Source organism: Nyctereutes procyonoides, unplaced genomic scaffold (assembly GCF_905146905.1).
Source record: "Nyctereutes procyonoides isolate TBG_1078 unplaced genomic scaffold, NYPRO_anot_genome, whole genome shotgun sequence".
NCBI lineage: Eukaryota > Metazoa > Chordata > Mammalia > Carnivora > Canidae > Nyctereutes > Nyctereutes procyonoides.
In genome coordinates this window covers 25,438,239-25,452,065 of record NW_026575136.1, presented here as the reverse complement: position 1 = coordinate 25,452,065, position 13,827 = coordinate 25,438,239, and the positions used below count along the sequence as shown (strand labels likewise).

At 36.1% G+C, this 13,827-nt stretch overlaps 1 protein-coding gene across 6 annotated transcripts in view; it reads left to right on the top strand.

Moving 5' to 3' along the window:
- LOC129495546 (GPI ethanolamine phosphate transferase 1) overlaps nt 1-13,827 on the top strand; it is a 109,863-nt gene that overhangs the window by 91,059 nt on the left and 4,977 nt on the right. For all 6 annotated transcript variants that reach the window (XM_055303164.1, XM_055303166.1, XM_055303168.1 and 3 more), the window contains 4 exons: nt 170-245; nt 2,085-2,158; nt 7,595-7,637; nt 9,316-9,368. In XM_055303164.1, coding sequence (XP_055159139.1) covers nt 170-245; nt 2,085-2,158; nt 7,595-7,637; nt 9,316-9,368 — 246 coding nt within the window. The remainder of the gene's footprint in view (nt 1-169; nt 246-2,084; nt 2,159-7,594; nt 7,638-9,315; nt 9,369-13,827) is intronic.

Below are 13,827 nucleotides of genomic sequence, written 5' to 3'. Positions count from 1 at the left end.
TCTACCCCAATCATTTTAGTGGCTTTCTAATATTCTTGGTACGATATTTGCTTGTGTTTTAGTAAGAGTAGTTTTCAGAAAGTTAGTTTAGACATCCTTTTTAATAGAACATTATTTTAAAGTTACAATGTGAATTCTAAAATCTTTTTTCTTTATGTTGGTTCCTTAGCTTTGATCTTGCCTCTGTCTATTGCTTTCTGACTGTGTTTAGTCCTTATATGATGGGAGCCCTGATGATGTGGAAGGTTAGTTTTCTTATTTTCTTATTTACTTAAGATACTGTTTAAGATTATCAATTCATTGTGACATTAAGATTATGTACCATTACATGACTTTAAGACTATAAAATCATTCTGATAGAGTGAAATAGCATGGAAAGAAGATACCTTCACAGACAATGCTGAATGGGAGGTGGGACCCTTTAGCTTTACTCCAAAATATAGTTAACCATTTTGCTTTATCCTTAAGCCCATTTAAATTCTATGGAGTACAGATTCTGAATAAGTCCTGGGAAGTCCTATCACAGATGACTCAAGCCTGTAGGGAAGGGCAGTATAGATCAGAACTGCAGTGCCCCCAAAGATTCTATATGCTCCCCACAAGACTGCCCATATGTTACAATCTTTTCTCATAATCCGTGTACCTAGAATTGATTGATTCACTCCACAAATTCATCATTGAATGCTTACATTCAATAATGCAGCAGGCACCAGCCAGGTGCTGACAAAACCAAGATAATGGCAAATTCCTCAGCTTTGGAGGTTCACACTCCTGTGGAATATAATTCATGTTCTTTCCTTCTTCTTTAGCATCATTATGCCTGTCTTAACACAGTGCCTGGCACATTTAATGTAGTTAGTATGTATTTGCCTAAAATCTAATTAGTACCTTCTATTCAGATCATATACATACTAATTATCAAAAGTATGTGTTTTTTTTTAAGTATGTGTTTCTTAATTGGACCAATATCCTTTTTTTTTGTTACTGCATTAATACAAATGTAATCTTAAGAAATGCTAAAAAGATGTTTCCTCATGTTCCAGTTTCTGTTGAGTTATTTTGTAAATTTTTATTTATTTTTATTTTTTTACCCACTGAGTTATTTTAAAATATGCACTATTTCTTTAATTTTCAATTATTTTTTTAATGGTAGTAGTTCTTTTCTTACTCTTTTGGAAACCATTGGCCTTTCATTAAAAATAAGAAAATAGTAAAAAACAAAAGTTTAAATTAGAATACTAGATCTTTACTCTCCAGCCTCATTCAGAGCTTTACTGACATAATGCACTGGATGCTTTTTTTTGACTGATGTGGCCAAAGTGAAGGTTCTCCCAAACTCTATTTTAGCCTTATGTCCTTCACTTGAAGGAATCTTACAGTCTTGAACATCATTCCTTTTGCATATCTTTTTTCTTTCTTATTAGACATCAAGTATATATATATATTTTTTTCAATTGTTTATTAGAAAGCAGTATCTCAAAATATCAAGTGTTGATCCAGATATCCATCTGGATTATGGATTTTCAACCAGTATAAACTATAATATACCTTTCTCAATTTCTTAATAAATTTTTTACAGTGGGTGTGAATTTTGTATACTCAGAAATAAAGTTATATTAAGATAATTGAACAAAAAACAATGGCAGAGCAGCTGAATCATGTTTGTAGAGTTACAGTATCAAGTGACCAGATGGGTTCAGGGATCTGTGAATCAAATTACTAGATTCTGTAATTTATTTGATTTGGGCATTCTGTGTCTCTCATATTCTCTTAGAATCATTTGAACATGGTCATTAATTATAATAAGTTAGAACAGAAATTTGTATGAGGTTTTATTTAGAATGAGAGTTGATATTTATCTTTTTTATTACATATGCTATTGATGTAGATTTTAAATCCATTTCATCAATATTCTATATGTCATTGATGTCATGGTTTTATTTCAGAGCTTGCTCTTCACTAATATAGGTAAAATTTGAGAAATTGAAGTATTGCTATAAGCAAAAATAGCATTCATTTTTAAGTTTTTCAAAAGTTTCAGCTACCCATGGCATGGTTTGTTGTTTTGTTATCCTTTTGAACAGATTTTAATCCCCTTTGTTCTTGTGATGTGTGCTTTTGAAGCGGTTCAGTTAACTACCCAGTTATCATCAAAAAGGTAAGGTGAATGTTTAAGACTCATTGGACTTGCCCAGGTTCAGGTAGTGAGACTAGATATATGATTGCTACAATGCTGCAACAGAGAATGTTTATTATAAAAATGAGAGAAAAAAAAGATTGTACCCTTATAGCCAGAGTTCAGCTGTCATTAGAGAAAATTAGTTGATTAGAGCCTCTAGCAGACACATGCTTTCTCAACAATAAAATGTTATTAGAATATTACTCAAGCTGGTGAAGAGCTTCCCTAGAAAACAGTAAAACATAAATTTTAAATTAGAGTTAATGACTTGTTTATTATAGATAATAGCTGTGCTTACAAACACAAGGGATATCATTCTGTTTTCTTTTGGATTTTTTTCTTAAATATGTATGAGACCAATGTGTTAACATCATTTCATTTTACATGGCTTTAACTGTATTACATGTTAATAATTTACATAGCTTCTCAGTCTTATTTTCTACATATTTGCTAAGTGAGATGGGCATTATTCTAAGTTTTGAGGAATTTCTGGAGCAGTCAAGACTCTGGGGACACCAGGGTGGCTCAGTGTTTTAGCATCTGCCTTTGGCTCAGGGCGTGATCCCGGAGTCTTGGGATTGAGTTCCACATCAGGGTTCCTGCATGGAGCCTGCTTCTCCCTCTGCCTCTGCCTCTTCCTCTCTCTCTGTGTCTCACATGAATAAATAAATTAAAAATCTAAAAATAAATAAATAAATAAAGACTCTGGAAAAGAAGCCATGAACTCAACTTTGCTTTTTTTAACTAAAGAAATTGCCTCATCAGCACAGGACTGATCAGCCTCTCTGAAAGACACTTGAGATAAATACAAAGCTTCTTAGCACCTCTGTTATTCTTGAATCAAACTGGCATATTCAAAGCTGAAAGAAATAACTAATATTAGCATAAATTTGCATGTTCTTTTTGATGAGTTTAAGCTAGAACTGGGTTTAGCATATTATTATGCATATGCCATAATAACAGTAATAATTTTAAAAGATTTTCTTCCACTGTTTAAAAATAGTAGAAATTTCTTTCTAGTTTAATTTAGTATTTTTACAGGATATTTACATAAATTTAACAGTAAAAACATTTATACCTTGTCAATATCACAGAAGAAATAGTTACTTAGATACAATAAAAAATGGTAAATGACATGTACTTTCTATCTGTGTTAGTGGATACATATTTTTAGCAGGGATTTCAAGGTTTAAGAAGAACTGGTAATCTGTGGATTGAGAAGTGGAGGAGTGTGTGTGTGTGTGTGTGTGTGTGTGTGTGTGGTAACTGTGTCCTAAGACTGGCTCAATGAAAAACTAACTGTCAAGGTAGAGATGCACGTGTCCCTTCAAAGCAGTATTTCTGTATCCTCTGGTTAAATATCCAGTAGTACAATTGTTGGATCATAGGGTAGTTCTATTTTTAACTTTTTGAGGAACCTCTATATCATTTTCCAGAATGGCTGCACCAGTTTGCATTCCTACTAAGAATGTAAGTGTTACAGGGTTCCCTTCTCCACATCCTCTCCAACATCCATTGTTTCTTGTATTAATGTTAGCCATTCTGACAGGTGTGAGGTAATATCTCTTTATAGTTTTGATTTATATTTCCCTATTGATGGGTGTGTTGAGCATCTTTTCATGTGTCTGTTAGCCATCTGTATGTCTTCTTTGGAAAAATGTCTATTTGTGTCTTCTGTCCATTTCTTAACTGGATTATTTGTTTTTTGGGTGTTGAGTTTAATAAGGTCTTTATGGATTTTGGATACTAACACTTTATCAGATATGTCGTTTGCAAATATCGTCTCCCATTGCGAAGGTTGCCTTTAAGTTTTGTTGATTGTTTCCTTTGCTGTGCAGAAACATTTTATCCTTTTTTTTTTTCCAGACAGGAAGAGAGTGAAAAGCAGAGAGGGAGTGAAAGGCAAAAGAAGAGGAAAAGGGAAAGAGACAGGCTTAAACAGGCTCCACACTAGTTGTGGAGTTCAGTCTCACAGCCCTGAGATCATGACCTGAGCCAAAATCAAGAGTCAGGCATTCAATCAACTGAGCCACTCAGGCACCCCAAGAAGCCTTTTTTCTGAAGACCCAGTAGTTCATTTTTGCTTTTGTTTCCCTTGCCTCCAGAGATGAGTCTAAGAAGTTGCTATGGCCAATGTCAAATCCTGTGTTCTCCTCTAGGATTTTCATGGTTTCCTGTCTAACATTTAGGTCTTTCATCCATTTTGAATTTCCTTTTGTGTATAGTGTAAAAAAGGGATCCAGTTTCATTCTTCTGCTTGTTGCTTCCAGTTTTCCCAACACCATTTTGTTGAAGAGACTGTCTTTTTTCCATTGGATATCCTTTCCTGCTTTGTCAAATATTAGTTGCCCACATATTTATGGGTCCATTTCTGAATTTTTTGTTCTGTTCCATTAATCTATGTGTCTGTTTTTCTACCAGTACCATACTGTCTTGATGACTACAGCTTTGCAATATAGCTTGAAGTCTGGAATTGTGATGCCTCAGGCTTTGCTTTGCTTTCTCAAGGCTTTGGCTATTTGAGGTCTTTAGCCGTTCCATACAAATTTTAGGATTGTTTGTTCTAGCTCTGTGAAAAATGCTGGTGGTATTTTGATAGGGCTTACATTAAATGTGTAGATTATTTTTTTCATCTTGTCTCAGAAGAACTAGTGCCATAGGGTAGAATTTTTGTTTCACTGATTCTGATTCAAAGAAGGAAAGCATTTTGTAATAATTGGGGCTGTGTAAATTGGAATGGATTCAGTAATTGGAACCATTAAAGTTTATTCTAAACAGAGCTTTCTTTGGGATTGTTACTTTGAGAATCGGTGCTTTGGATAGAAGGTTGTACTGAATTATCATTGTGTCCTCCACAAACTCTTAGTGTAACGCACTTGTTGTATGTCTGTTATATCAGACTTGTTTTGAATGATACATAACACTTCAGTTAGATATGATGTCTGACTTGTGCTATATATGTCTGTGTTTGTGAATTATTGAGTTCCATTACTGTATTTTCAGACCTTTTCTAACTAGAAAAAGTTATGTCTTTTTTTTTTAAGATTTTATTTATTTATTCATGAGAGACATGAGAGAGAGAGGCAGAGACACAGGCAGAGGGAGAAGCAGGCTCCATGCAGGGAGCCTGATGCGGGACTCGATCCCGGGACTCCAGGACCACGCCCTGGGCTGAAGGCAGACGCTAAACCACTGAGCCCCTCAGTGATACCCGAAAAACAGTTATGTCTTAAAAAGAAATCAAGGATGATTTTAGACTAAGCGTAGTGGCTTAGTCATTTCAACTGGCTCAGTTGAAATGGAACTGTGTAATGCAATTCAGTAATTGATCACATGAGTTTTCCCTGGAGGAAAGACTTTTTTAGAACATTCAACTTGTGAAATGAGGGAAATCTACAGTTTTCTTGCACCTTTGTATTCTATATAGAAATTTTAAAATCTGAGAATACTTTAGGATTTGCATTTTTCCCTTTTATTACCTAATTGCTATGATACCTTAATGGGAGAGGGAAATTTTTCCATTTCTTCTGCAAATCAGAAAGCTAGGATTCTGTATTACACATGAGCATTATGTTCTTCATTGCCTTGTTATGAAAATCAAGTAGGTATGCTGTGTTTTTTAAAATCTTGATGAAAATCTTTCACCTTACATAAAAGTTAACTCAAAATAGACCACAGATTCAAACTTTTAGGAAAAGTGTAAGAGAAAAATCTTTGAGATTTGGGCTAGGAAAAGAATTAGGCTTCACACGGAAACCATAATCCATATAAGGAAAAATTAATAAATTGGACTTCATCAAAATTAAGAGATTTTGCTCTATAAAAAAGAAGACCCTTTTAAGAGAATGAAAAGACAAGCTACATACTGACAGAGAATATTTACAAACTATGTATGTGACCAAGGGCTATTATCCAGAATATATAAAGAACTCTTAAAACTCAACAGTACACACCAAACAATTTAATGAGAAAATGAGCAAAAGATCTGAGAGCATGTATAGATGGGGTGAAGCTGTTCAACATCCTTAATGATTAAGGAAATGCATATTAAAACCACAGTGAAGTATCATTAATTGTTCTCATGTATTACAGATGGGTACGTGCATGGTATAACCACTCTGAAAAGAGTTTTTGTTTCTTATTAAAGGTAACATGCAACAGCCATAAGATCTAACAATTACATTCCATGGTAGTTTTCCTAAAGAAATGAGAACTTAGGGATGCCTGGGTGGCTCAGCAGTTAAGTGTCTGCCTTCAGCCCAGGGCATGATCCTGGAGACCCAGGATCAAGTCCCACATTAGGTATCCTACATGGAGCCTGCTTCTCCCTCTGCCTATGTCTCTGCCTCTTTCTCTGTGTCTCTCATTAATAAATAAATAAAATCTTAAAAAAAAAAAGAAATGAGAACTTAGGTTTGCATAAACTATACTCAGGTATTTATAGCATCTTTATTTATAATGTCTTTTGGTGTTTGAATGGTTAAGCAGACTGTGGTACATCCATAAATGGAGTACCACTCAGCAATAAAAAAGATCAAACTATTAACACAATACCTTAGATGAATCTCAAGGGAATTATGCTGAGTGAAAAAAACACAATCCCAACAGTTTACAAAGAGTGATATGAGTGATTCCACTTATGCAGCACTCTTGAAATGACAAAATTATAGAAATGGAGAACAGATTACTGGTTTTCAGGGGTTAGGGATTTGGCAGGAGTTCAGCGGAGGGAGGATAGATGTGGCTATAAAACAGTATCATGAGGGATCCTTGTAGTAATGGAAACCTTCTTTATCTTGACAGTAACAGTGTCAATAACCTGGTTGTGATATTGTCCTAGAGTTTTATAAGATATTACCTTAAGGGAGACTAGGCCAGGGGTACATGAGATCCCTCTATATTATATAATTACATGTGATTATCTCAAATAAAAAGTTTAATTAAAAATCATAATTCTGGGAGCCTGGGTGGCTCAGTTGATTAAGTATCTGACTCTTGGTTTCAACTCAGGTCATGATCTCAGAGTCATGAAATCAAGCCCCACATGAGCTCTGCGCTGAGCATGGAGCCTGCTTGGGATTCTCTCCATTTCCCTCTGCCCTTCCTTCTCTCCCTCGCTCCCTCCAAAATAAATAAATAAATAAATAAATAAATAAATAAATAAATATCATAATTCATGTCCTTTTCCTATCAAAATAAATATTCAAAATGTTAAATAGCATTTTTGAATTCCAGCCCATCACTCTGGGACAGTTAGTTGCTCATTATAATGCAAAAAGAGCTCTTGTCTAAAGTAGTATTTCTCAGAAGCAAAAATACTAATAGAGGATTATTTGATTATTCTCATTTTTATTTTAATGTGCCTTAAAAATGCGCCTGTTCTATTATGTGTAATCTTCCTTTATTTTTTTCCAGCCTTTTTCTCATGGTTCTCATCATATCAGACATTATGGCTTTGGTAAGACATTATTGGATATTTAGTATAAAGATTGAGAAGCTAAGTGCTGATTTAATTTAATCAAGAGAAATCTGAATGCATTTCTGCATGTGAAATCTTTAGGTATTAAGTTATAAGTGATGCCATAATTTACACATATAAAATTACTTTCTTTTTATATGACTTATGCAGAAATGGTGTTCTTTTGAAGATGTCAAAAGTCTCTTTACTTGATTTATTTGAACCTGTCATTTTATACCTTACTCTTCTACGGCGCATTGTTCTGAAATGAGCCTTCCATAGAAAGTTAACAGAAAAAGCTAACTTTTGATTTAGATAATACATCATTTTCCTACTTGAAATGTTGATTTTTCTAACCATTCTCTGAGATTGAGAAAAGGAAGGGAAGGAAGGAAAGAGGGGAAGTGGAGCTTTTCAGGTGGAAAGATGTTACTAAGTTAATGGCTCTACTAGTTGAGCTCTGAGTAAGGAGCAGGCAGGTGGACTTCTTGTATGTAGTATGTCAAGAAAAAGAACCTATTTTACACCTTCAAGTTCATGGGGTTCTCAAAACTGCCCTCAGCTTTGATAATTCACTAGAAGGACAAAACTCACTGTAAACCATCATATTCACAGTTACGGTTTATTACAGGAAAGGATACAGATTAAAGTTAGCCAAGGGAGGAGCCTCAGAAGGCAGAGTCTAGGAAGGGTCCGGATGTGGAGCTCTGGTCCTCCTCTCCTGTGGAGTCAGAATTACTAAGTCAGCATTACTCTTCCAGCATTAATGTGTGGTGTTCATAGGGAGTATGCCAATGAGGCTCACCAGAGCCCAGTGTCAACTTTTTAATAAGGATCAATCACATTTTGTTCCCATGGCTGACCTTTAATGTTCAGTCCTTCTAAGGTGGAACTGATACCGCATGGCCCAAAGCCCACAGTATAAATCACATTATTAGACTGCCCAGTGGCTAAGGCCCCAAGGCAAAAATACTCCCATCGGGCATGACATTTCTTGGTCCTAGGAGTCACTCCAAGTAACTGAAGGCAAAGGCAAGACTTCTTTTTGGGTAGAGCTAATTCTTCATGTATAACATCGTGTGCTAGAACCGATTAGAGACCCCAAGTAGTGTAACTTCCCAGTCAGATTCCTAGTCACTTGATTTAGATGAGAGCATTTTTGTGTTCTGTTGAACTAGATATCCAATATATTTCTGAAATTGACCACACATAGTAGGCTATCAGTAGATATTTGTTGATAAATGGATGATATGGCTTTTTTTTCACTGAGGTCTTGGTATTATTTAGTATCTTTTATTAAAATTGGTTGTCTTTGGGGCACCTGGTTAGCTTAGTCAGTAGAGCCTGTGACTTTTGATATTGGGGTTTTGAGTTCAAGCCCCATGTTGCATTACAGCATACTTTAAAAAAAATTAAGTTGGTTATCTTTATTTTTAGTTATTCATAAATGTCACTTTTGTATTCATTTGATTGAACGGTAATGCTACATGTGGCTTTTAGGATATTGCTCATGTAGTCCAAGCAAAAATTTTTGTAAAGGGCATATTCTTACAGATTCTAGTCAGATAGTAATTATGAGAGGTCAGAAATCTGAAACTCTTAATCCTAAAATAACATTGTTTTTCATCTGAATCAAAATACCTTTGTTTTTTAATGGAGCCATGTATTTATTTTACAGCATTTTTTCTTCTTGGTCAAGGATTATGGCAGCTGGCTTGAGATTGGAACAAGGTACAGTATATATTCACATTGAAATTCTTAAAAGTACGGTGAAAAAAAATTTTGGTATCTTAGTAGAAGATGCCAATTTGATTTTTGAGGTAAACAGAGCATGTACCAATTATTTTGAGCCTCTGGAAGTGAGACATGTCTCTCCAATTCTTAGCATTAACACATTACCAAATGTTTTCTTGAGATAGTGTGTGGACAGATGCTAACTCTGGAAAGGACTATAGGACAGTTTGCTTGAATCTGATCTGGGTTTTTAGAGTCGGTCACTTTTAGACTTATCTGTTTTTTTAAGATGTTATTTATTTATTCATGAGAGACAGAAAGAGAGAGAGAGAGAGAGGCAGAAACACAGGCAGAGGGAGAAGCAGGCTCCACATGGGGAGACTAACATGGGACTCCATCCTGGGTCTCCAGGATCACACCCTGGGCTGAATGCGGTGCTAAACCACTGGGCCACTGAGGCTGCCCTAGAGTTATCTGTTCTTACAATCTTTCAGTCTCTTTAGAAAAATGAAGCACTCAGTGACAGTATGGATTTTATATGGCAACTTAAATTGCATATAATCATTATCTGCCTCTTAGAATCTTTAATATGAGAACATTTAACACATGAGACCTACAACGGTGTTAAAGTATAATCTGGACCAAAAGTCGTTTTTTTCTTTATGATTTGAATATGAATGATTGCCATAATCTGTTAAATTTCTTTTTTTAGAGAAAGAAAGCAAAGTTGATCTTTTTGCTTTTTTTGTTTTCAAATGCATTCAGAGAAAGAATACATTTTTATAGACTGGTTTTATTTCATTTAGTCAATATTTATTTCACTTATGGTCCTGGGAATTGTGTAGACTTGGATGAGACTCTTTTAGAGTCTATTCTGTCCTCTGTTCCTACCTCTTAGGCAGCTCACTCCTGGTCCTACTTTCTTATATATATATATACAGCTTTGCCTCCCTGCCTCATCTAATTTGAATCTTCTTCATTCCATATGTGCCAGGCATATAAAAGGTGTCCCTAGATCATTTTGTTATCATTACTCTTAAGCTTGAATGCTTAAGGGAAGTTTTGATGTCTCTCTTTCTCCAGCCCTCTGATGCCGAAGTGTCCAGACAAAATAGTGGGTTAGAACATGAGCTTTAGACCAGAGCAACCTGGGCTTAAACAGTTGCTGCTACCTTTCAGCTGCAAGACCATCAGCTAATAACTTAATCTCTCTAATCTCTCCCTTGTCTCATGTAGTCGTCTGAATGGATGAGTCCACATAGGGCATTTAGCACTGTGCCTGGCATCTAAGAAGCTTCAGTAAAAGCAGCTATTAGCATTGATGTTATTCTATAGTTCTATTTTTTATCCTTCATAGTGTTTCTTGTGTTTGACATACCTCTCCTTACTCTCTCCAAAGTTTAAGTTTTTTTTCGTTTTAGACATAAGCCAGAATTTTGTTTGGAACATATTCTCATAAAATGTAGTATTTTTATGTGTGTACAGTTCAGTACATTAAGTACATTCACACTATTGTGCAATGTCATCATCCTCCATCTCTAGTACTGAGGGTTAGGATGAGCTTGACTGTACAAGGGAATGTGGAAACTCTTGGGGTGATAGAAATGTTTTCTATCTTAACAGTGATGATGGTTACATGGCATACCATGTGTCAGTATGCATCTAACTGGACACTTAAAATAGTTCCATTTTCTTACATATAAATTGTCCTTCAAAGACAACTCATACGGAAAAAATAGAAGAAAAACTAGTAGAAGAAAAAATACCTAAAAGTGAAATGAGTAGAGCATAGTGTAAGTAGGCTCAATTCTCCTCTTTCCTAGAAAGGACTTAATATATAATGTTTTAAATTGATGTATCAATAAATAGCAACATAAAGATACTAATTCATGGTAAGGAGGTAACTACCAGAAGATCTAAAAAAAGAAGTGGCCAAGGCAGCCCTGGTGGCACAGCAGTTTAGCGCCACCTGCAGCCCGGGGTGTGATCCTGCAGACCCGGGATCGAGTCCCATGTCAGGCTTCCTGCATGGAGCCTGCTTCTCCCTCTGCCTGTGTTTGTGCCCCCCTCTCTCTGTGTCTCTCATGAATAAATAAATAAAATCTTAGAGGAAAAAAAAAAAGAAAAGTGGCCAGAGGAGGTACTCAGAAGTGTCCTGAGAAGTGGGTAAGGAGGAATGAGGATTCTCAATTTTCATTATAAACCTTACATTATAAATCTTTCTCCACTATTTTATGTTTTTAGTACTGCATGTATGACTGATAAAAATTAAAGGGAAATGAATAAATGAAATGAGAGGTCAGGAAATAGAGTTTTAAGTATAGACTACTCTTCTAAGCTTAATTAGAAAGGAAAGGAGAAATACCAGCAATAACCACATGGAATACACTCACCTCTCTGAGATTTTGTCATTTCATTTTACTCATGAGCATGAGTAAATGATATTGGAAGGAGGTGGGAGAGTGAATGTCCCTAGATATATTAATTCTGGGGCCTAGGTGGATTAAGCTTATTTACAGAGTAGAGTAGAGGCAGAGATTTACCCACAAGGTCAGAGCAAGGCTGTGCATTGCAACACAGAGTTCACATGCCCAGCAATTGGTTATTTGAGATAGGAGTTCTATAAGACATGATGAAGGCAGTTCAAGACCAGGGAATCTGCTTACATTAGGTAAAGGCAAAATAAGGTAGAAGCTCAAACTTGAGTAGGAGGTTCAGATGGCAGTCAAAGGATTGCCCCCAGTCACACCTCTGCCACAAATGACCAACATTTGTGTTGTGCTACAGTGTTTAAATATCTTCCAACACATTATTTCATGTGATCTTTATCACAACGCTATAAAGTAGATATTCTTCACAGTAGATATAGTTATTGTCCTCATTTTCGAGATAAGGACACTATGGCCCTAAGGAAATTGTGACTTGCTTATGTCACAGACTAGTAAATGGTTGGGCAGGTCCAGAGGGCAGCACTTCAGTAGTCAAGGCTATTAGAATTCCCATTGCTTCTCACTTCTACTTACAGGGAATTTCCCAAAGTTTTTGTTTTGTAACTCTAATAAACTCTTTCTTAAAAGTGGCTTTGTGTCTCATCCTGTTTGTGATTGTTCCAAAGGAACCATTCACTGCAAAGTTTTAATAATATAGGACTTAAGGGACCCTGGGTGGCACAGTCAGTTAAGCATCTGCCTTCAGCTCAGGTCATGATCCCTGGGACCAAGCCCCAAACCTGCATCCTGTTCAACGGGAAGTTGGCCTCTCCCTTTCCATCTGCTTCTCCCTCAACTCAAGTGCTCACTCTCTCTCTCTCTCAAATAAAATAAATAAAATCTTAAAGTATATATATATAGGACTTAAAGGAGAAAGAAATATTGATTAGGAGGCAATGAGCCAGAACGATGAGCCATAGTTGATTGTATCCTTTGATGCACAACAGTTTTTAATTTTTATGTAGTCCAATTTATTTATTTTTATTTTTGTTGCCTGTGCTCACTTGATCTTTTTTAAAAGAGGCTTTGAGCCATTGCAAAACGTGTATTTAACATCTAGCATGACATTCTTCCTGGCACTGGCCTGGTACCTTCAGGCCTATTTCTTACATTCCTTTGCATAACCATCATGGGAATAAAGTATTCATCAGAGCACAAAATAATTGCAGAAAGAGAGACTATAAATGCATAAGACAAACATTGAGCATCATTCAAACCAAGGGGAACAAAACGGTGCATTAGCACTTGCAGGTCAAGAATGCTTTGATGACTGACCCCTGCTCTGCAGTACTAGCCGTGAGAAAAGGATATTAACTGTATGTTTCAATACTATAATTTATTGATGATACTTATTTAAAATTATATGATTGATTAATGCATACAGGGTAAAAACTATGCTGTACAAATATTTTGTGGTAATAGTATTTGTTTGTAATGGGAGCTGCCCTACACACAGAGTGACTACATGTGCAGGTTTACCTGGAACAGTCCTGGTTTGTGTCTGTTGTCCTGGTATACTCATTACCCCCACAAAATCCAGAGGGGTTGGAAAGGTGATGGGGCATAGCCAGTTAATAAGTTAGTTTAAACCACAGTTCATCTCAGTGTCAGTGCTTTGCCCTCACAGACTTAACTCCTGTTAGTGAAATGGGACACTTGCTCTGAGAGCCTTCTCGAAGACAGGTGTAATAGGGGACTTCAGAGCTCAGGTTCGGTTCATCAGGCTGAAGGCAATGAACATAAATTCCCCGCATATTCTCCTGGTCACCCCAGCAGAAATACCTCCTTGCCTTACTCTTTGTCTTCCATTATAATGTCCATAAAATGCCCTCTTAACAAAGGAAAATAATTGCAGAGTGGAGGGGGTGATGGAGAGGGTTGGGATGGTGAAATAAATGAAATCTGAGTTAGAGAAATTAGGCTTTCTAAATCTAATTGCCCAGATTTAGGCTGCAGGGGGCTGTTTT